The sequence below is a fragment of the Talpa europaea genome (assembly GCF_964194135.1).
Source record: "Talpa europaea genome assembly, chromosome: 5".
Taxonomy (NCBI): Eukaryota; Metazoa; Chordata; class Mammalia; order Eulipotyphla; family Talpidae; genus Talpa; species Talpa europaea.
Window position 1 is genome coordinate 141,451,231 of NC_140071.1, and position 23,075 is coordinate 141,474,305.

The 23,075-nt window shown below is 59.6% G+C and overlaps 1 protein-coding gene across 2 annotated transcripts in view; it reads left to right on the forward strand.

Annotated features, from left to right (window-relative positions):
* Window positions 1–21,395, forward strand: part of STK32B (serine/threonine kinase 32B) — a gene marked incomplete at its 5' end in the record, with an annotated part of 156,031 nt that extends 134,636 nt beyond the window's left edge. The window contains 7 exons of one of the 2 annotated variants that reach the window (XM_084233442.1): window positions 159–248; window positions 6,490–6,593; window positions 11,927–12,043; window positions 12,983–13,108; window positions 15,246–15,377; window positions 16,163–16,227; window positions 21,110–21,395. In XM_084233442.1, coding sequence (XP_084089568.1) covers window positions 159–248; window positions 6,490–6,593; window positions 11,927–12,043; window positions 12,983–13,108; window positions 15,246–15,377; window positions 16,163–16,227; window positions 21,110–21,248 — 773 coding nt within the window. In that variant the 3' untranslated portion in view covers window positions 21,249–21,395. The remainder of the gene's footprint in view (window positions 1–158; window positions 249–6,489; window positions 6,594–11,926; window positions 12,044–12,982; window positions 13,109–15,245; window positions 15,378–16,162; window positions 16,228–21,109) is intronic. The other variant, XM_084233443.1, reaches the window with a different exon arrangement.
* Between the last annotated feature and the right edge of the window lie 1,680 nt (window positions 21,396–23,075).

Below are 23,075 nucleotides of genomic sequence, written 5' to 3' on the forward strand. Positions count from 1 at the left end.
CAAAATAGATTTTTTCCGAAGAATCAGATAAAGTACTATTAGATGTGCTACTATTTTCTCCCCGCACCCCACCTTGCAGACCACAATGTTAATGAGACATGGCGGCCCCAGCCACCTGCAGCCCCTGCTGACTGGAGTTTCTGTTTCTCTGCCTCTAGGACACGTTCACATCACGGACTTCAACATCGCGACGGTCGTGAAAGGAGCAGAAAAGGCTTCCTCCATGGCTGGGACCAAGCCCTACATGGGTGAGAGTTTCGGGTCCCCTTTGGGGTGTGATCAGGCCTCAGGTTCTGCTCCTGACTCATTGTCACTCCACACCCACCAGCCACCCCTCTTCCCGCCTCCCAGGGGTGCCATCCTCTGTCCCACATTTGCCCTTTACCAAAGCTGTCTCCTGCTAAGTAGACCTGCCCCCCATTTTCTAGAGAACTACCCAGACAAAAAGCCTTGGCTCTGACTTAAAAGAAAACAAACAAAACCTTTTTTTCTCTTCTATTAAAGTCCAGTAGTGCTGCCAGAATATAACTGTGGTGTTGCTTCTTTGGGGTCTGTGTTCTTCCTTACCAGGCCTTGTCCAAAGAGTAGTTCCAAATGGTTTTCTTTAGGACTTTTGAGGGCGATGTCATTGGTAGTGTGCATTCTGTTCCCTTACTTTGTCAAGGATGCCTATTATCTGAGTGTTGGGTCTTCTCTGCCAATCTTCAATATTTGTCATATTTGAATTTCTCTTAGTTCTCCCTTCATTTCTTTAAAATTTTCTCTATTTCTTTTCTTGATATCCTATAAGGCAAAGCAAGTCCCACTACCCAGAGCAGAGACCCCGTGGGAGTGGACTGCACAGAGCAGGGGCCAGAGGCCTGACTCATGGGGGAACACTGATAAGAGCAACCCCCCACAGCCGTCCAGACAGCTGGCAGTGTTGATCTGGGGGGTGTGTGTGCGCGCGTTCTCACTGGAAAGTGTTGTTCTGCTCTCTAATCTCCTTTTTCTTTTAATAGCCTTGCATGGGATTTGGCTTTAATATTTTTCATTGCTCATTTTTATGTGAAATTAGTTTTCCTCAACTTTTAAGGTGGCGTGGTTCAGGGTGATTTTCCACTCTGTAGACTGACCACTCTGTCAAGTGTCAGAGTCCAAGGCAGCTTGCATGCTGAGGCTCCCCAGCTCCCTTCCACACCCCCACTTCCATCTGCACCTTCTCTTCCCTCTGTCTATAGGGTCCCTGCCCCGTCCCTTTCAAGAAAAAATAGGAAGAGGGAGGGAAACAGGGAGGGAGGGAGGAGTTTGGATGCCGCTGCCGGCAGCTTCTCCTGGGGTCTCTCTAGAAGCGAGCTGTGGCTGGGGTGCTTGGCTCTTTGTGTTCAGGGGGCTCCCACAGATGTGGCAGCCTGTCCCCCCCCCCCCCCGGGGCGGCCTGGCCACCCTCCGCTCAGCTGCTGTTCTCAAACCGCTGGCGCTTGCCCGTGACTTCCTGCTGGCTCCGGAGCCTCTTCCCCTGCGTTGCCAGAGGCTGCCTTCTTTGCCCCTTTGTCTCCCTCGGGAGTCACTCGTGGATGTCTTGTCCCTGTTGCTGGTCTGTTCCCACCTGCTCATGTTTTGGGGCTTGTGGGACAGCTTTGTGTTGTTGGGTGCTGACCGGGGGGTTGGCCTCGCTGTTTACCTGCTCTGTCAGGCTCGCCTGTGGGTGCGAGGAGAATCAAGCATTATGTCATCATTTCCTCAGAATCTACTCCTTGTGTCATTAATATTTCACAGTGGGGGCTGACAGTGCCAGGCAGTGGGGCGCAGGGGCTTTTGAAGAAAGAGGGGGAGCTCTCTCCATGAAGAGGAAGCCTGCAGCTCCGGCCCTGGATCCCTGGTGGTGGGGGGCTGGCTGTTGATCTTGTCCGTCTAAGCTGAGCAGTTCCGGGGCCCACAGCACATCCCCAGAATGTTCCAGACGTGGATCCAGGGCACAGGCTGATGAGTTAGCTCCCAAAGGTCGCTCGTGAAGGATGATCCCAGAAGAAACATTTGCCTGGAACTGAATTTTCCTTAATTAAAGAGCAGATGGAATTCGCAATCAGAGAAATGAAAATCTCCCTGCAAAGCTCCACATCAGGCGTCAGAAATGCTCGGCAGCAGCCGCCAGCTTCCGAGTCTACTCATGTGGGGCGAGGTGCAGAGCTCAGCGTCATGCAGCAGACACTCCTGGAGGCCCGGGAGGAGCAGCCTTCCGGCAGGCACCGGGGCTCACAGATGAGCCAGTGACCTGGACCTCGGGGTCGCCGGCCAGCTGGATGCCCGGATGCGTGGTCACTGTCGGGACGTGTCTCGGAGATGGCGACCGTCTGAGCCAGCCTTGCAGTGTGCTCGTTAGCCAGCCCGGCACGGGGGAGGGGCGCCGTGTTAAGCAGAGGGAACAGCCAGGGTGAAGGTACAGAGGTAAGCAAGTGGAAGACACCCCAACAGTCTGGTGGAATCTGCTCCTCTGGGCTGAGACAGCGGGAGGCACGGGGGAAGGAACAGCTGCACCCCTGCAGCTTATCCAAGAGGCGGTGGGAAGGAGAGGCAGGGAGTGTGGGGGCTTTGGTGCCGGGCCAAGGGCCTGGGAACCAGGGAGAGTTCAAGGCTGGGGTTCATGATCAAACTCACAGATCAGCCTCATGTGTGACCTTGGAGAAGCACAGGGGTCACCCAAGTAGGAAGGGCCAGCTCCCCAGGTGCCGGGGCGAGAGGGTGGGCCCCTCGCGGGCCGTGGACTGGGTGGGGCTCGCAGGCTGGCAGGGTGGACGCGGGCGCTCAGCTTGGTGAGTGCACAAGAGGGGCTGCGCCCAGGCCCCAGGTCGCTCAAGCCTCCCATCTGAGAAAGGGGCCTGCAGAGTTGGGGCCCAGCATCGCGAGGATTTAGCGACAGAAGATGGGAGCTGCAGGACGTGACGCCTGACGTGCTGGACACTTGCGCCGGCTGCTGGCTTGGCTGTTGCCGTGGTCATCTGTGGTTGCGTCTGTGGCCCATGCTGAGCGCCAGGAACCCAGAGCAGATCGGACAGTCCCCTGCCTGAGGGTCGCTCATCAGTTCCATCCCTCCTGGGGTGAGAGCCATTGCCTGTCAGAACTCAGCACAGCTTGCCCTCCCGTGGCAGACGGAGACTCGGTGTTCTGCGCCTGACCTGCCCTCCGGGAGTGCATGGTGCCCTGGTGGCGGCAGGCCTGCGCCTTCCTCTGTGGGCTCGCTCCAGGGGCTGTGCAGGGCTCCCGGCCGGCCGGCTCCACTCCGGAGCAGTATGCTCTGCTCCCAGGTCCTGCACCCCAAGGGAACCCCGACCCTGGCCCCCAGTCGCAGGGGGACTGTAGGGCAGGGCCTGTGAAGGGGCACAGACTCTGGTGTCTGGACAGGCGAGGTCTGTTCTGTCCCTGAAGCCTGCGCACGCCGCCAGCCAGCCCTTGAGAGCTGCCAGCAGCCTCCTCGTCCTCTCTCTAGGGAGGCCCTGCCTACTTCCCGCAGTGCCCAGGGGCGCCAGCTCCTCTTCCTTGCTCAGGCTAGTGGGGTTCAAGAAAAGTGATGGTTTGGTCAGAGATCTAGCTCTTTCTCATGTCTAAGCCGGCAGTCAGACTGTCCAGCGCCCACAGTCGAACAAAGCGTAACTGTCTGAGGTCTGTGCGGGATGTGATGGCCTCCGATGTGGCAGCAGTGGGTGCACGATTACCCATCGCTGGGGGTGTCAGAGCTACTTTGCTGTGCATGTACCTTCAGCTGGGTTCTCGGGGCGAGCAGCTGCTGTTTATTAGCAGGTGGAGAAGCAGCGCAGGGGCTGGAGCTGCGCAGGCCCCGGCCCCAAGCAGGGAGGCGCGTGGCCCCTGGAAGTGCTAAGAGGAAGCCAGCGGGACCGAGGGAAGGAGACCCAGAGAGGAGCCGGGGCCTTGGTGGGCGAGCGTGGGGGGCTGCACCAGGTCGAAGCTCGCAGCTGCCTGTTTCTGGGGCTGGCCCAGTGGGACGCCGGGAGGAACAGCCATTGTCGCGGAGAAACAGAGACTCTGGGATGTCTCAGGAGCGCGGCTCCCTCTCACAAGCCTCCTCTCAGCGTGACGTGCGGGTCCGATGCTCGCCCCCGCCCCGCGTATTGGCTGCTTCGAACCCTTGGCTCTGAGAGCACGTTCTTCCATGGCAACTGGGAAAACTCCCAGAGGTCTTCTCTACTAAATCAAATTTTACTGATTTACGATTTATTTACGAAACTCAGCTTCCCACCCCCCACATCCTCTCTGGCGGCCACCCTGGTTCTCTGAGCTCAGAGTTACTTTTCTGTGTCTTTCTGGTTCGCGCTCTCGAGTTTCTTACATCCACGAGCGCGTGAGACCATCATGATCATCACGATCGTCTGTTACTTTCGGACGCCCCTGAGCGCCATCGCCAAAGGCAGCCCTTCCTTTTTCACACGGCTGCCCGCTGCTCCCCCCGCGTGGCGCGCCCCGTCCCCGCGTGGGGCTGCTGGGTCGAGTCCTCTCTCGGCGGCTGTGACGAGCCGAGTGGACATGGTGGCGCCGGTGTCTTCTCAGCCAGCGTTTTATACTCTGCAGACAAATCCCTGGCAGCGGCATCGCTGGCTCTGAGGATATTTCTGCTCCTGAAGTCTTTTATTTTTAATCTACGCGCTGCAGCCTCCATGCTTAAGGTGACTTGGTTTCCAGGCGCTGCTGCCTCGGCCACTTCAGGCCTCTGTCTGCTTGTTCACGGCCTCAGCCCCCCGCCCCTCCCCGGCAGAGGCGCGAAGGCCTAATGTTCGCCAGCCGGCGGTGTCTAATGAAATCAGTTTTCTGTTGCTATTAATGCTTCTAGCATTACCATCAGCCTGATGGAGCAATTTCATCTCAAATTAATGTGAGTGTGACACCTGAGCTCATCTGCCCGCCCGCGAGCCAAGGAACAGGAATGACAGCACCCAGCCGGGACCCCGGCCAAGCCAGGCTGCTGCTTATCTCTGCTCTCCACCTCGCTGTAATGCAGCCATGACACGCACTGGTAGCGTTCGGGGACCTGTCCCCCATGTTCCTCGTGAACTGGCTTCCACTTAGGCGTGCATTTTGTTTCTGATTCAGTAATGAATTGACATCACAGGAACCAGCTTGCGATGCCGGGACCTTGCTCGGTGTCAGCGCCTGTGCTGAAAGCATCTCACTGCGGGGGTGGGCGATGGTGACCCTGGACCCTGCGACTTCACAGAGGTCAAGTGCAGCCTCTGCCAGCCAGGGTCGCCCTGAGGGGGGATACCCGGGCCCTGGGACTTAAGCTTCTTATGACCCCCAAGCACTGTGCATCTGGTTCCAGACCAGCTCCTGCTCGTCCCTGGTGACCTGGGCTGACTTCATTGTATCTCTGCTCTTAAAGCGCTACAGCCCGGTGAGGCGATGGACACGTCTACGGTTAATTAAAATCCAGCATGGTGAGCGCTGCAAGCTAAGACACGGGTTTGGTGAGAATCCAGGACACGGACTGATGTGCTCGCCCAGAAGGGGCAGGGGACGGGCCTGCAGAGGAGTAAGGGGTTGAAGAGCCCCCATGGGCAAAATAAGATCTGGTCTGGGTCCTGAAGCCTGGACCCACGCCCTCCCACGCCCTCCGGATGCCAGCCCGAGATCTGCGCGGAGCCGTCTCTCACCACCCGGGTCGGCTGTGGCCACTCTGACAACTGTAAAATGGAATTATGGCTGCAAATTAATTTGCAGGAAATGATCCGCATTTTGCACCACTTCCCTGGAAGCTGTATGGGCCACTACATGCCAGGAAGCTCCCTGGGCCCAGTGAGCAGGGGTGAGGCAACGAGATGATGTCATACTGTGTACCCTGTTACAGAGCAGCAGAGGTCCCCAGGCCCTGCAGCCCCTGAAGAGCAAGATCCCCACCCCTGGATCCATCCTCCCTGCCTTTTTTTTTTTAATCAAGATGAAATTTGCATAGCATCGACTTTGTCTTTTCAAAGCTGCGTTCACATTGCCGCGTGCCCACCTGCCTGCCTCGGCCAGGACGCCGGATGCTGCTGCCTTCTGTCCCGAGCCCTCGGAAGCCCCTCCTGCCTTCCGTCTCTGCTCCCCTCTCCTGGGGATGGCATATCGGATCCCGTCTAGGCCAAAATAAAATGCTTCCCGAGATCGGCTCCCCGCTGGCAGGATGCCTGGCCAGGGTCTGCTGCTGGAAACATGTTTTTCGAGGCTCTCAGCCCCTTGGGGACAGCATGTCAGCATATTAGCTCTGACTTTGCCCCATCTGCTCCCCATGCGGGCCACAGTTCATGCTCCCCCAAACTCACAGCCTGCACTCCCTGCACCCACCCCCAGCACCCTGGGGTGCTCCTGTGTCTGTGCTGGGTGTCACTGTCCCCCGGGGTGCTGCAGGCTGCTCCCCACGGCTCCTGGAGGCAGGGCCCGCTGACGGCAGAAGCTGTGGCCGTGGGGCGGGGGGTGGGGGGGCGGTGTGGTGACCGCTGTGTCCTGTCCTGTCCTCGGCAGCCCCAGAAGTGTTCCAGGTGTATGCGGACGGCGGCCCCGGCTACTCGTACCCCGTCGACTGGTGGTCCCTGGGCGTCACGGCCTATGAGCTGCTGCGGGGCTGGGTAAGACGTGGGACGGGGGAGTGGGGGAGGGCGCGGGCCAGGCCACTTCTGTCCCTTCCACCTCTTACTCCTGGGGTGGCTCCTCTCCCCGCAGCCCCATAAGGGCGGGCCAGTCTGTTCTCATTTAATTTCATTGAAGGTCAGTGGCTGACCGCGCCAGGGGCTGCCATGCGAGGCCTCCAGACTCAGGTTTTCACTTCCGCAGCAGGGACGACGCGCACCCCTGGGCACGCTCGCCCCGCACGAGGGCTGTTGGGCTGATGTCACCCCTCGGGACCGCGGCGGGAAGCCCCGTCCTTGCTCCTGCTCCTGGGCTGAGGTCACCCGGGCCGTGGGCTCTGCGCCAGGCACCGGTTTTGTGCGCCTTGTACCTCTCGGCTCCAGTGCCCGCTGGCAGCTAGCAGAGCCCAGCCCGGCCCTCGCGGCTTCTCTGACATGGCCCCACGGGCCTCTGTACAGCTGCTGCCACCACAGACCCGCCCTCAAGGCGTCCAGCGATGGTGAGGGAGTGAGGGAGTGAGCGGGGATAGCAGTTTGTAAACCGGTAGTGTCCGGTCAGCACAAATAAGCATCATCATACCCCGTAGTACAAGCAACGGCAGTGATCCCACTTACTCCTGGGGGCACCTCCCAGCCCCCCAGTGGACTGATCTAGCCAAAAAGAGCCACAGGAAAGCACTCCCACACCCACGGGCCATGCGGACCTGGAAGCTGTCCTTCCCCTGGGTGTTCCCCGGGGTGCGGTGATGAGGCCTGACCCACATAGCAGAGGGTGGGCGTCGAGTGAACCAGGGTCTCAGCATGGAGGTGCCGTGAAGCGGGCGGGGTCTTGCAGCCTGGACGAGGCCTTGACCCCACCTCTCTCTGTACCCAGACCCTGGCTGCTGGAGGGCATGAGAAGCTCTCAACCCTCGCCCCAGAGAAGGGACTTACAGATCTTATCAAGTCTTTTGTCCCCGCCTCCTGGCCTCCCCCCCAACCCCTGACAGATCCCCCCACCTTCAGCACCCACGGGGCCCTTGGGTCAAGCCCTGGCTTCTCACCCCCTGGTGCAACAAGCAAAGAGACCACTAGCCAGAGGTCAAAAATGGCAGGAAAGGGGCTCGGTGACCCCCTCCTATACATTTGCATCTCCACAGGGGAAGGCCAGAGGCCTTCTTGGGCTGTGTTAAGCTATTTCCTGGAACTCTGGGACCCTGAAGGGGTGATGCCACAGGTCTACGGGAAGAAAACTCTGTCCAAGCTTCGGAAGTTTAAATAGCCCCAGAACGGATTTTCACGTTCATCTATTCTGTATTTGGGGTTTGAGTAAAAAGGTTTTGGAAAAGAAACATTAGATTAGATGGTCCCCAAGGCCCAGCGCAGCTCTACCAGCCAGAGTAACAAGTTTATGGAGGTTCTTTTCCTCTTTCTTCTGTTTCTTGGTAAATTTTTTTTGTAAACTGAGTTTCTTGGAGACACACCTGCGCTCCATAATGAGTCTCTCTGGTGCCTGCTGCTAGAATCACTTCTACCTGCAGTTCGTGTAGTTTCTTTCCCTTATAAATACCACTTGGTTTTCTGAGTCAACACAGCCTAAGCCAATGAGTGAGAGCAAAGCCTAAGTAGAATTCTTTACCACCAGCAGATGCAATATTGATCTCAGTGTTTGCCAATCCAGTTGGCCTTAAGCAGCATGGGGGTTGGGAGTACAGCACACCTTTCCATAAAAAATCTGAGTATAACTGTGGATCCCCCCAAACTTAACTACAGTCGCGCCTTGGTATCAGCAAGGGAATGGTTTCAGGATCCCCCCTCAGGTACCAAAATCCATGGACGCTCAAGGCCCTTGTAGTTGGTCCTCTGCGTCCTCGCGCTGTGAGAGTTGTCGTGAGGAAACCTCAGGAGAGAAACATAATCTGCATATAAATGGACCCTGTTGCCAAGGGTCAGCTATGTCCTCTTCAAAGGACCTGGGTTTCTCTACAACCACCCAACAGAGGGAACCTGAGCCTGGAGTCCCAGAAGCTGTAGTTTGTTATTTTGCTCACCGTATTCCAAGTGTTTCTGAATGCATGCAGCTGCCGTCTTGTCATGGTTTAGGGACATTTCATGATTATCTTGGTCTGGTCCAACCTAGACGTGGGGAGAATTAGGGAGAGTGGCTCATTTGGCTACCTGTACACACCCACTCTCCCAGCAAGGTCACGTGGGGTACTAAGGGTTAGGAGCTCAAGATATGAATCTAGGGGACACTACTGAGCGGTGGGTGTAAGGGCAGGAATGACCACAGTGCAGGTTCTCTGATCCCATGCAGACCGGGTAAAGGAGGAGTCAGAGTCCTCAGTGGTTTTTTGCAGGTCTTTTATTGGGGTTCAGCAGGTACGTGGCAGGCAGGGGTGCTGGGGGGCTGGGAGGCTGGCAGTCTCAGCTTCTGCTTTGGGCTTCTTCTCTTTCGGCTTCTCTTCGGCTTCTGCTGCTGCTGGCATCCCTGCGACGCCGCCATTAAAAGCCCAGTCTCAGCCCAGGTGAATCCCATCTACCTAGGCCCACGCCCTACTCCAGGTGGCGCCATCAGGCATGCGTTCAGGACCGCAAGGATCCATCATCCATCCTGATGGCGGAAGGGCAGAAAAGCCTGACATTTTCCCCATCCTACAGTGGGCTTGCTGCCCAGTGTACGCAGACCAGTATTGTGACACTGGATCTTGAGCAAAGAGGGGAAAAAAGCCTTATTGTAAATTAGTTGCCAAGGAGGCAGCAAGAACACTCAAGTCTGCTTCACTGTTTAGAAACAAATGAGGTTATAGAGGTTTTGGGGACTGCGGTTGGGGACAAAGTAGTTCAATTTCATCGTCTAAGGGTTAAAAATGTGTCTTGGCTGAAGTTTATTAGTTACAAAATCTGTCCATATATGGAAAGGTTTCCTCAAATAACTAGATTTTCTATATTGCCAGGCCCCTCCCCTCCATGCAGCTTGGCAGCCCCCTCTTCCCCACCCCTGCCTGCCCACCCCTGGCCATCTGATTCTGGCCTCCCAACTCCAGCACAAGGTTAGTTGCTTCTGCACATGCTCAAATTGTATCATTTGCAGCTACGCATTCCGGCCTCTGCTGTGCCTGGGAATAGGAGCCTGGCGTCTGAGAGCAAATAGGCCATTTAACCTGTTTCAACCATTCAACCCACTTGGCAGTGGTCAGAGAGGAGCCCGCCTGGGCTTTAAGTCCAGTGCCACCACTTCCCAGCTCTGAGGTGTGGCACCTCCGGTCTGTCTTCTGTGAAACAGTCATTTCTAGCACAGTAGCTCGAACAGATTCTGTGAGCTTCGTGTACCTAACAGGTGCGCTCGATAAATGTTTGCCTTTATTTCTGATTATGGTAGTTGTTATAACTGATGACGTGCAAGGGAGTCGTGCAAATGCAAAGCAGATAGCAACCTGTAGGGTAAGGTAAAAGTGTCAGGCTTTTCTGCCCTCCCACCATCAGGATGGATGAGGGAACCCTGTGGTCCTGAGTGCACACCTGATGCCGGCACCTGGAATAGGGTGTGGGCCTAGATAGATGGGATTCACCTGGGCTAAGACTGGGCTTTTAAGGGCGGCGTCATGGAGACACCAGCAGAAGCAGAAGCAGAAGGAATGGAAGAGCAAAGAGAATGTGAGAGAAGGCTGGAGAGCCCAGAAAGAGTGAAGACTTGCTGGGGGCTGGGAAACCTGCCAGCCTCCCGGCCCCCTGGCACCCCTGCCTGCCGTGTGCCTGGTAAATCCCAATAAAAGCCTGCAAAAGCCACTGAGGGCTCCAGGACTCTCTCCTGCTTTACTCGGGTCTGCTGGATGAGGCAACCTGCTCAGTGTCCTTCCTGCCCTATTTACAGGCCCATTCCTGCCGTTACACAACTTCAGGTGGAGATTTAGAATTGCTCGTTTTAAAACTGTATTCTACTTCCCATTAATTTTTTTTTTTTACATTAGAAGGCATACTTGAAGAATGTTCAACATGTCGGACAGTTAGCCTCTCTAGGGAGCCCACGGGTTTTGGGTTTGCTCTGTGTGTCCCTGGCAGAAGTGGAAGTTCCCGGTTCAATCACCAGACAAGGGAGGAGGTGGAGAGTCAGGGAGAGACCTCTCCTTGGGGGACACAGCTGAAGGCATGGGCGCTCCCCTGTGGGCAGGCTTTTCCTCCAGCGGAATGTGCCTTCACTCCAGGGCACTGAGCCCACCCCAGCCCCCTACCCCACCCTGCCCTCCTCAGGCTGCCACCCCCGGTTGGCAACAGTGCGTGGGAACTGAAGGCCGTGAGATTGGAGGCCACACCTCAGGTGCCTCTTAGCGCCCAGTGTGGGTTCTGGCCAGCGGAAGGACTGGTCTCTTGGCCTTGCCTTTGTGCCCTGGGACCTTTGTGGGATGGCAGCCTCTGCGCAGGACGCTGAGAATACAGACAGGCATGATAGAGGAGCCCCCAGCTGGAAGCCATTCCAGACAATCAGGTTCATGTGGATTAATCATGAACTCGGGCCTCCAGGCTCCTGCAGGATCAGCTCACGCCACTGCTGCTTGGGAAATGATTGCTTGTTCTAGCCCAAGGGGATGTGACTGGGATGCGAACCAGGAAGCAGCTCCGACCACAGAGCAAGTGGAGGGTGGATGGATGGAGAGAGAGAGAGAGAGAGAGAGAGAGAGAGAGAGAGAGAGAGAGAGAGAGTGTGTGTGTAAGAGAGACAGAGGAAGAATTTTTCTCTGGGTGGAAGGGGGTGTCAGTGGACCTAAGCTGGTGCTCAGATACTCTTCAAGCGGCCTCCATGAGGTCATGGTTAAGATAGACTTCCGCAAGTTTGGTTCTTAGGAGCAAGAAGCTGCGTGGCACTGCTGAGAACACTCCATCAGAAGGGTTAGTTCACCGGCCAGGAACCCGGGCACTAGGTTTATGGTGCACCCTCACTGTGGGGCAGAGGGTGGGGAGTGGGCTTCTCCCCACCCCTGCCCCCAGCCAGACCAGCCGTTGGTGACGTGGTCCTGCCACTGCCCCTCGCGGCCCTCAAGCAGGCTGCAGCTGGAGCCCGGTGGCGGCGAGCCCTCTCCCCTTGCCCAGCCCAGAGCAGGGACTCTGGCTGGGCATCCCACCCCTGCCACCAGCTGTGTGGCCTTGCTGAGTCCCTCGAGCAGCTCCCGTGGCCCCCACAGATGACACAGCTGCCAGGTGCCCACCCTGCCCTAAGGGGTGGTCACTGCTGGCCACCACCACTCTGCTGTGAGGAGGAACACCCGCCACTGCCCCCTGAGTTCGGGAGCATAAACGTACCCCCTCATGGCACAGAGGTCACCCCGCTCTGATTCAGCCGTTGTCCCTTGTTGCAGAGGCCGTACGAGATCCACTCGGCCACGCCCATCGACGAGATCCTCGGCATGTTCCAGGTGGAGCGCGTGCACTACTCCTCCGCGTGGGGCTCGGGCATGGTGACCTTGCTCAGGAAGGTGAGGGGCGGCCACAGCCCGCTGGCCTGGGGGCTGGCCTGGTTGGCGTGGGAGCAGCCCCACAGACCCCAGAATCACCACTGGAGAAACAGTGGTGGGAAAAGCTAAGCGAGCTGAACCCTCCCCTGCGTGGGGCGGGTCTGGCCCGGGAGCAGCGCCTCTGGGCACCAGGGCTTCTGCAGAGCCACTGACAGCGCAGCCTCGGGCACTTTTCAGCCCACTGAGAGCACCTGGAAGAGGGAGCTCCTTACTGCGAGCTGCTCTTTACCATTCTTTGCTGCAAATGGTCTTTCCCCCGGCTGAGCTCAAGAGCTCAGGCGCCCTGGCTTCCCCAGGAGAGGCTGATGACAATCGAGGGAGGTTTCCCCAAATGCAGATTCTCGGGCTTCACCCCAGACCGACCCTCCGGGGCGGGGTCCTGCCTGCTTGGAGCAAGATCATTTCCACGACAGCCTTTTCCATGGCCTTGCCCCTAATTCGCAGAAATCCTTCCTGAGGGGAAGCAAAGAATTGTCCCCTTGGCTACAAGTGAGACATTTCATCAGGCCCTAAGGTTGCCTCCTGACTTTCAGATGCCTGTTACCAGGCCAAAAGGCCAACGATGAGGAGACTCATCCTTTTTATTTCTAATTGGGGGCCTTTGCAGATGTTGGGGCGGTGGCCTATCTCAGAGCACTGGGCCCAGAGAGAAACAGGGAACCTGAAAACCGGGCCCCTTCCTAGAGGCCCCTGTAACTGACCTTGCTGAGTGGCCTGGCCACCCTGTTCCTTTCTGGCTGTGAAGACGTGAACACGGATGACACCCCCAGGGCAGCCATCACACGGGGCCAGGCGCAAACAGGGTGTGAAAGGCAGAGCCCTCAGCCAGATGCCGCCTGCTGGAGCCCCAACACCTCCTGCAGGGCACAGCCCGAGCCAGCCCTGTACGCTTTCCCACAGCTCCTGACCAAGGACCCCGAGAGCCGCCTGTCCAGCCTGGGCGATGTCCAGAGTGCGCCCTACCTGGCCGACGTGAACTGGGACGCGGTGTTGGAGAAGGCGCTGGCGCCCGGCTTTGTGCCCAACGTGAGTGTGGCCCTGACCGGGAGCCCTGGCCTGAGCTCCTCCCCAGACACCGTGCACGCCCACTCCTACGCACCCCGCAGGCAGGCACTCCTGCACGCCCCCCCCCCCCCCCCCGCACACTCACTCCTGCACACACTCGCGCGTACCCAGCCGACCCATGCCTGCTGCCGTCCTGGGAGCTCCTGCGTCCTGGGCTCCGCACCTCTGCACCCTCTTCGTCTCTGTGTCCCCCGCCTCACCCCACCCCTCCCATTTGAGGGTCTGCCCTCTGGGTGAGAGGAAAACTCAACATCCCCACCCCGGGGCCCTTCCCCAGCAGCCCCACCACCTCTGCGTGGCTGGACGGCCGCCCTCTGGTCGCTGGACAGGCGCCCAGGTCTGTGGAAGCAGCTGGGTGTGTTGTGACGTATGCCACACCCACCCTCACCCCCAGCTTCAGAGGGCGAGGCCAAGTAGGGTGGCCTCTGCCTGAGAGGCCCCAGAACGTAGGGGGCCCTCGAAGGCACTAGAGGCCCTCAGTGTGTGTCACGTCAATACGAGCGGGTGAGTGGCAGCAGCCGGCAGGACTGAGCACGACGTCCCAAACTCCACGTGCATTATCTGACAGAAGCTTCTTCATGATGGGCCGCGGGCCCTGCTAGTTTCTCTGTACAAGTTGGTGTCCTCAGGGTGCTCGCCCGTGGTTCCCCAGCAAGGAATTGTCGGGTCTAGGGCTGGGCCCCAGGCATTGTAGTTCCAGAGCCCGCCTCGGAGTGGATGGGTGGGGAGAGGGGCAGGTGGGCCGATGAAGGGTGGGTGGGGAATGGATGGCTGGGGCGTGGGTGGGGCGGGGTGGCGGGCGCAGGGATGTGGGGGTGGATGGCAGATTCTTCTCTGGGCCTGAAGGCTGCCCTGCTCCTGGGGAGGGCGAGCGGTGGAGGCCAGGGAAGGGGCGTCTCGGTGGAGCTCCAGAAGCTGGAGGTGGGAAGAGCATGATGCAGGCGGGTGAAAAACAAGCTGTCGGGGCTGAAACCCCCAGGAAGGATTCAGAGCAGGTCCAGTGGAAACGTGGGGCCCCCTGGGACTGGGAAAGGAAAGGGGCGCTCTATTCCCACCCCGTCAGCTGGTAGCACAGCAGCAGGGACCGTGGTTCTCGCGCGCGGGCCCCGGCTGTGTGGCAGGGGCCGGGTCAGCAGTGTCTCTGCATCTCCCACCCCCCGCCTCACGCACCAGAAGGTCTGCCTCGTTGCAGGTCACGGGGCTGAGGCCAGAGAGGCCTTGCCGGGCAGTTGAAATGTCAGGGCTTGCCCTGGTTCCGTGTGCAGAGCCGTGGCTCTGGCTCCGGCCCCTGGGGTGCAGGCGCCAGCCAGTCCTGAGCAGTCGGCCCAGGCAGGTTGGACCGCCGGAGGCTGCTTCCTTCCCCCGGCTGGCGCGCAGCGGGCCCCCCTTGCGGGAGCCGCCGCCAGGAAAGTCTCCTCTCACTTGATCCGAATGAAGCGCTTTGCAGAGATGGATTTACTTAATCTCCTTCGAGGGAGGGATTCTTATCCAGACTCTGCTGCTGATGAGCTGAGTCTGAAGGAAATTAAGAACTTGTCCAGAGTCAGAGGGAGCAGAACTGGGGCTTCCCGGGGCATCTTCAAAACGGCTGCTGCTGTAAGCACTAGGCTGTCCTGCCGGAAGAGACTGGCCCCCGAGCTAGGCCTCGGGTGCAGGCCCGCCGGCCACCAGAGTCCGCACCCCTCCTGACCACAGTGGGTGGGCCCTGCCCTCGGCAGCCAGGCCAGCACCCCCTGCCGTCGGCGAGCAGGAGCAGGAGCAGGGCGGGGACTGCGCAAGTTTGACCCGCCGTGGCATTTCACGTGGACGCGTTCAGCGTGAAATTTACAGAAACATGGCGTGTGGCATGAGAATGTGCATGTGAGAAAATGTGCCTGTGTGCAGCCCCATGACGTGAACGTGCGTGGAAGGAAACTAAGGAACCCCATGGATGTTAACCTGGTGCGGCTGGGGGCAGCAATGAATGACGTATGAAAGGCTGTGACTGCTGTATCCCGCAGTCACGTTAGCCTCACTTGTTGAATGGATGAATGAATGAGTGAATGAGAAATTCTATGACAGGCAGAACAAAGACAAACCAGGTTCCATTTGTCTTCAGAAAGGGAGGTTGAATTGTGATCCCACATTTGAACTGGAAGAAATGATTCTCGAGTCGAAGCCGCTTCACAAAAAGAAGAAAAGGTTGGCCAAGAGCCGCTCCAAGGACGGCACGAAGGCCAGCTGTCCCCTGGTGAGTACGGCCAGGAGACCCCGGGGCAGGGACGGGGCGGGGGCACCCTGGCTGGAGCTGCCTCCGTCCGCCCCTCCGTGTTCTCAGGCCCGTCTGCCGCCTGGGTCTCCACACGGCCTCCTCACAGGGACCCCCGTCCTGGGGCTGAGGGCCCAGCTCTCCGCCGTCACCTCCTCTTGACTGGTGACATCTGCAAAGACCCCGTTTCCAGATAAGCCCCTTCTCACCGTGCCAGACCTTAGAGGAGGGGCACGCTTGGCGCCACAGGAGCCCCCTTCTACCTTACAAACGATTGAAGGTTACACTTCCTGGCTCCATCTGCGTGAAGAGGAACGTAAACGTCACTGCTGAAAGTTCACGTTCCCCCCTTGCTTATTTTAAGACATGAAAACATCTCTGTAGCCCCCAGAAGCTTGGTGCTCGGCCCAGGACTGCTGCGCTGGGTGCAGAAGGTGCTGGCCACACTGGGTGCATTATTGGGGGTGCAAGGAGTGGGGGTATCGCGTGGCCGGCAGCCCCATCCGACCAGCAGGCAGCCTCTGAGGGGTGAGCCTCCGGGGTGGCCTGGGAGGTTCCCCCACTTAAAATGCCTTTTAAGTCCGAGGTAACAGCTTCAGACAGAGCGAGGGCCTGGGGTTGGCAGCACTTGCCTCGGGGCCCACCCACGCAGGGCTGCCCCAGCCAGGGCCCAGCCCCCATCAGCCGCCAGTCCGGTTTGGACCCGGCTGTTCATGCTGGCCTTGCCGCTGCCGCTCGAGTTCACGGTGCTCTCTGCTCTCCCACAGAACGGACACCTCCAGCAGTGCTTGGAGGCCGTGCGCAAGGACTTCATCATTTTCAACAGAGAAAAGTAAGTCCCCCCCACCTTCTCAGGCAGGGCGCCCCCAGCACAGTCTCCCAGGAGGAGCAGCCAGCCCTGCGCACGCCCCTGCTCCAGCCCCGCCTCTGCCTCCTGACTGAGGAGGCCCCAGCACCCCATCCCGGGGACGGGGCCCAGGGGCTGGGGGCAGCCTCAGCAGGAAGCTGCTGCAGTAGTCAGGCCCCCAGCTCTGAGGAACAGCGTCTGCCCCAGCCTGGGTGAGGGAGCTGGGCTCACTGCCCCTCAGCATGGGCGAAGTGGACGTCATGTCCCTACAGCCGTCGTTGGAGGACGGGAAGGGGCTGTCACTGTGTGGCCGGCAGGGATGGCAGCAGGGCAAGTTACGGTGGTGATGCTGAAGGGGTGTGGTGACGTGACTGCGCCGAGACCTCCACCACATGCCTGGCAGAAGGGGGGCAGCGCTGGCGTGGGGGGTGGCCAGGCCGATCCTGGCCATGTCAGTAACTGGGGGTTCATATGGCTGTGACAGATTTGTTAGCAGACTCAGACAGGAGGCTCAGGAGTGGGTGCTGGCGGCTCATTCCCACTTGACCAGCCCTGCTCTGGGCCTTGGGCTTGCAGTGTTGGCCTCCGGGGGGCAGAGGGATGAATGCCAGCGGGTGACAGAGGCTCTTCCCCCATGGGAAAGAGAATTGATTAGGGAGCTGGGGTCTCACCAGCCGGCTGAGGGCCCCTTAGAGACTTGTGGTCGTGGATTTGAAGTGAGGCTGGCACCCGTTACCACGAGGCAGCAGAGCAACAGCGTGGTTTCCAGTGGGGGAGGGTCTCGGCACAGAGAGCCTGGTGGGCAGGCGAGCTGGGGACGTGGACCCTGAGCCACAGGCCGCCTCTGCACCCCGGCCTCTGCTCCCTGAGGAGCTCCCCTGAGGACAGGTATGTTTGGGCCATGCCACTCCCATATCCTTTCCCCACCTGCCATGTAAAAGCCCCTCCAGGTGGCAGCAGGAAATCCCCCTCCAGCCCCCCATGGGATGAAGAAGCTGCCCTTAGCAGATGTGCCTGGCAGGGGCAGCACCAGCTCCCGAGATGTCCTTCCACAGATGTGCCCCAGGGGCCCCAGGGACACTGGTGGAGCTGGGAGAACAGGTAGTGTCCTCTTGCGCTCACTGCCCATGGGGGGAGCTGGGAAGCAGGTGTTCAGGGCCCACCTGGGGGTGCACAGGCAATGCCGTGGCTCCAGCCTCTCTGGACCTCAGTTTCTAAACAGCAAAATTTAAATTAGCCTAATTTCCTGGAAATGCAGCTTCTTCTCGGCGAATGGTCTCAGCTGGCAAAAGGCCACTGAGCCAGGTAGCGCGTGGCTCCAGGGACTGGCCTGGCCTTGACGGCTCTGCAGCTGCAGCCCCGTTAGCTTGAGAAATGTGCTGTGGACTTGTACTGTTCTGGGGCAAAGCTCTGAGCAGCGATGATGCTTCCAAAAGGTCTTGTCAAGAGCAGAGGCCAGGGTTTTGTAGAATAAGAAGCCCCTGGTGCAAAAGAAGTTTGAGGAGCTGCATTTTCCATCTGTGTCATTTCTCAAAGAAAGAAACCACTTACCATGTTTGGAGCCCTTGAAAATATTACGTTTCAAAAACCCAGCACAGCACTGGCAGCCTCCAGAACTGGCGAGGCCGGGGAGTTTTCCCCAGAGCCCAGCAGACGCCTGGGTGCAGACTCCAGGCCCCCAAGCCGAGAGGACCCCTGCGTGCTGCTGAAGCCCCAGTGATGGCTCCTGGTCGGGGGGGCCCCCGGGAGATGGCTGCGCCCTCCAGCACCGGAGGTTGGCAGTGCCCTGGGCTTCTCCCAAGTTGCCAACAAAATCCTAAGCGTGCCTGTTATTATCAGAGAAGGTGTTTTACCAGCAAATTATGTAAAGTAAATAAATATAAGAGTAATTGAAAGCAATTGATTTTGGCAGAAGTAAAATAGTGGTTTTAGTGAATGCAGTCACCGCACGTTGACTGTTTTGTACGTGACGTGCCTGCGGTCACGGGCAGCCTCGGGGCAGTGGCCGAAGCTCTTGTACGTGGTTTTCCATATTCCATTCCAAGTAGTTTGCACTAATGGCAAGCTCGAGCCGTCATCCCTTCTCTAGGGACATAGCCCGTCCTGGACCACTCCACTCGGGGCGCGTGAGTCACAGCCCACCTGAAAATCCCAGCAACACCCCTGTGCTCCATTCATCCCCCCAGAACAGATGGGGGCAGGGGTGCACTCCCGAGTTCAGAGATGTCGCCTCTCGTTCAAACATTTGCAGAGCACATTTGGGGAAAAGATGTTTGAACTTTGATTTGAAAGACCTACATGGAAAGATCTGTACTTTGAGCCCCAAAGCCCAGCGAAGCTCCTACTGACCAGGAAGACCTCCTCCGGGGCAACTGGACACAGCACAGGCACCTCCCCTTTGGGGCTGTTGCTCTTTTTAACAGTGTTCATTGAAATTGTGTGCAAAGCTTTAGCTTTGTGACACCCTGCTTTAGCCTCCAGAGTTTGGAAAAGTGGAGCTAGAAAGACACCCCCTCACCCCGCTCTCAGTTTGGCTCTGCTGCTGGTTGGCATGTGGCCTTGGCCACAAAACCCCAGGTCTCTGAATCTAAAACTTCTGTGCCCAAAACTGGGATAAAAGCAAACGGGCAGCTCTGCCTCCCTGTGGGTTATTCTGAGCGACCAAGGAGGCATGGAGGGGGGTTCGGAAGCCTGATGCAAAGCTCGCAGCGTTGTTCCTGGCGCAGCCAGCGTGTGCCCAGGGAGCGTGGGCACAGAGCTCTGCTGGGGGCAGCGATGCATCACAGCCCATTGCTGACCCAGGAACTTGGGGACGAGCAGTGCTGGAGCTGGGGCTCTGTTCCCTCTGAGGGCCCTGGTGACCTCCTACACTGCTCGTCCCCTGGGCCCTCTCTCAGCACCAGCACGGGGGTACCAGCTGCTCCTCAAAGGGTAGATGCAGGTGTGACTTGAGGTGCTGAACAAGGACTCACAACTGCCTCAACCCCTGTTACTCAGAACCAGGGCAGCTACGTGCTGGGCGCTCCCATCATGCAGGTGCGGCGGGCAGGGGCTGCCAGCAGCAGGCCCCCCAGGGAGGGACCCGCATCCCCAGAGCTGCTCCCTCTGCGAGCAGAGTCCAGGGGGAGAGTCCACACCTTTTGCTCCTGCACACCCAGGGCCCAGGACTGTACCCCAAGGTTTCCACAAGTACGTTTTTTGCCTCAGGCAACAGCAGACAAAAGTCAGAATGTTAATGCTGCCGCTGCTCCCGGGGGAGAGCCTGGGAGCTGAGCATTGCCTGGAGGCGGCTGCCCTCCCCAGGCCTCTGTGCTTCAGGAGATGGGAGCCCCAGGGGAGGCACTGCGGAGAATGGGATTTAGGGAGGTGAACCCCTGGGCATCATGCTAAGCACACTTCGTGCTGTGGGGTGCCAAAGCCTGCATCTCCCCTACCCCCCGGCCACCCCTGCGGGATGGTCAGGACAGCAAGCGAAGGCCCCGGGGCAGTTTAAAGTGCTCTGTGTGCTGAGGCACCGGATGCCCATGGAAGCCGGCCCTGGCGCCCGGGAGCTTGTCCCCGACCCCTCCCCACGCAGTAGCTGTGCTTCGTTACTTAAGCATTGCTGACCGTCCAGCTTTCCTCTGCGTGGTGCCTTTGAGATGTGTGCGCCCCCCAATCCCGCGCCCCCTGGGCCCTTCACGCTCTCGTGTTGGGTGCGGAGGTCCAGAGCGCTCGTGTCTGTCGGTGGCATGCGGGTCACAGAGCCGTCTCCTCATTTCATAGGTTGGCTGAGAAAATTCAGTGTCCCTGCTGGGGCAGAGATAAGTGGCCCATCCGCGCCAGTGGACGTGAACTAAGCTCTGCGCTCATTTCCTCCCGAGCAAGATCAGGGCGGCGGGGGGGGGGGGGGGGGCTCCGCGTCTCCCCGAGGCCTCCCACTCCGTTCTCGGCAGCGGAGTCTTCAGCGCCTTCCGAGCATGAAGAGCCACCCCTGCTCCCTGCCTCTCAGGCCCCGCGAACGGTGCAGGGTGGGCGCCAGGAGCAGGGGCCCCGACCCGCACGGCTGGCGTGAGCCCAGCCACAGCCCCGGCCCCAGCACACCCCCGGGATGCCCCCGCGCCAGGGCCCGGTGACGAGAGTCATCAGCCAGGGTCTGAGCCGGGGTCTGAGTCGGGGTCTTCGCTCCCCGCCTCCTGAAGCGTCTCCTCATGGTCTCGGCCCGCACCGTGCACCTGCAGGGGCAGCTGTGGGCAACGGCGTGCCCCTGAGCCCCACGACCCGGAGGCGGGAGGCTGAGCGCTCCCTCACGCAGGGGCGGCGGGCAGGGGCCGCCAGCAGCAGACCCCCCACGGCCCTCGCGGAGGACACAGTGTGGGTGCGGGTCTCTGAGCGCCTTCGTGGGGCAATCTGATGGGCAGCTGCCCCCCGCTCAGAGGCCCGGCTCCCGAGGACTGAGTGTCTCGACGGCGTCGCCGGCCCCTTGCCTCTGCCCGCCGGCCAGGGCGGGTACCCGGTGGTGTCTGGACGGACTGAATGACATGAGGAGTGAATGACATGATGAGTGCGTGACCGACTGCCTTCGCGGACGTGTGCCCTCGGCGGATCACACCGGTGATCTCCACACATCACACGGCTCCAGGAGGCAGAACCATCTCCACTGGATAGAGACTGAGACCGTGTCAAGTGAATGACCAGCATGTGGGGCTTTGTCTCCAGGCCCTCCTAGTGCCAGGCACAGCCCCCGAGCCCCTTGGCAGCCGGAGGTCCCATGTCCCCAGGCCAGAGGCGGGTGTGGGTGGGCCCCTCGGTCACTCTGCTGCCGGTGCCTCCTAGACCCCCCGCTGCACCCGCTCCCATCACTAACTCTGTGCTGTGTCCGCTCCAGGCTGAGGAGGCAGCAGGGGCCGAGCGGCCAGCTCTTGGACACCGAGGGCCGGGCCGGGAGCCAGGCCCAGGGCAAACTCCAAGACGGATGCAACAACAACCTTCTCACCCACGCCTGCTCGCACGGCTGCAGCAGCTAAGCCACTGCCGGCGCTGCCCAGAAGGACCACACCATTGCTGCCAGCCCGCCAGGCCCGTCTCGGCGCTGTGACGGCCCCAACTCTCCCCGACGACATGGACACAGAAAGAGCCCTGGGCCCGGAGCTGGGGAGCTGGGATTCTGGTTCCAGCTGCCTGACCCGTTCCCTGCTCGAATGTGGACAAGCCTGGCCCTTTCTGTGCCTCAGTTTCCCCTATCTGTCAAAGGGGTTAAATAGCTCTGTCCCACCTCTAGCTAAAGGTTATTTATTGGGAGCCTCCAATTGGGTAGCAGATGTGCAAAACCTTTGACACGTATCAGATGTTTACACACACGCAAAACCAACCTTAATCTCTGCCGTGCACTCCACCCCCAGCAGTTAGAACAGCGCCTCCCGCACCCCGTCCACCCACTCCACAGACCGCACTCTCCACCACGCAGCCCAAAGGCAGGACAGGCGTCTGGCATGTCTGCGCTTCCTTGGAAACCCACCCCAAATCCTGGAGCAAAACCGGAAGTGTCTTCATTTGCGTTCCCAACCGGCCAGTTCTTCTGACCTTCCAGGCCTGCGTGGCCTGCACAGCAGCCTGGCCCCATGGTCTCGGTGCTGCGCCCTTCTCTCCCCGCTTCATTTCAGCAGGTCCCCACCCCACCCACCCCTGGTGCTGGGAGGGGGTAGAGATGCCCTCAGGGTGCCAGTCACTCCCAACGCACCTCCTCTGAGCCGCCCAGTCCAGCAGCAGCAAACCTGAGTCTCCATCCCCATTCTAGGACTTCCTTCCAGGGAGGGGCGTCAGGCCGCTCACCCCCCCTGTCTGAACGAGGGTCCAGCTGCCCCAGACTAGGCCCCTCCCCGCTGCTGGGTAGGAAGCGTGTTCTGGGAGAAGAGCTGCCTCCCCCGAGACCAAACCACTTCCCGGTCTGCCGGCCTGCCCACGTCGGGGGGTGCTCGGCCTTCGAGGGCAGCCGGGGTTCAGGGGCGCAGGAGAGCATCAGCCCCACAGGCGGCTCCTCGGCCTGGGCTGGGGGCAGTGCTGGCCTGGCCTGGCCTTGCGGGCCGCACCCTCACGGGAGGGAGGCCGTTTCCGTCCTCTTGGTCCGAGCGCTGCTGGGGAAACCTCCCTCCCTCCCCCGCCACCCCCCAGTCACGGTCAGTGCGTTTCCGCGGGCCAGGCCCGCGCTCCCTTCTCGCCCTGGAGTCCGCCGTGTGTCTCTGCGAGGGTTCAATGGTGTTCTTGCCTTTTCATCCAACCCCCAATTTTCACTTTTTTACATGACCCCCCCCCCCCCCGCACTGTCAGGTCGTGTCTTAGGCTTCTCAAGGGGCAGTTTCGCCGCCGCGTGCTCTTCTGTTTCATTTAAAGACACAACGATCTCGTTTTCCTCCCCTGAGCCAAGGCCGTCGCCCGGTGGCGTCCATGTAAGTCTCCTTGTTCCTCGCACTTTCGTTCTTCGTTTCCCGGCGGCGCAGTCCACCCCCCCAGGAACCCGGGGGCTGCGCCTGTTCCGTGTGCCCCGAAGCGCCTGCCACGTGCCCTGGGCCGGGCAGGCGCCGGGCAGGACGGGGCGGCCCCAGGCTGGACTTCCTGGCCCCGTTCAAGTCGTCGTTGTTCCTTGTTCAGAATAAACTGTTTCTTGGACGTTGCTTCTTACAACTTTGTTCTTAACGGGGCTGGGTGGGGTGGGCCCCTCTCCCCGGGGTGGGGGGCACCAACTCAATGACGTGCTTGCTTTGCCCAGAGAATAAAACCATTCACTCTGCGCTCCGACATTCGCTCTGCACCCCACCATCACTGGGTCCCCACCATCACCCTGCACCCCCACCATT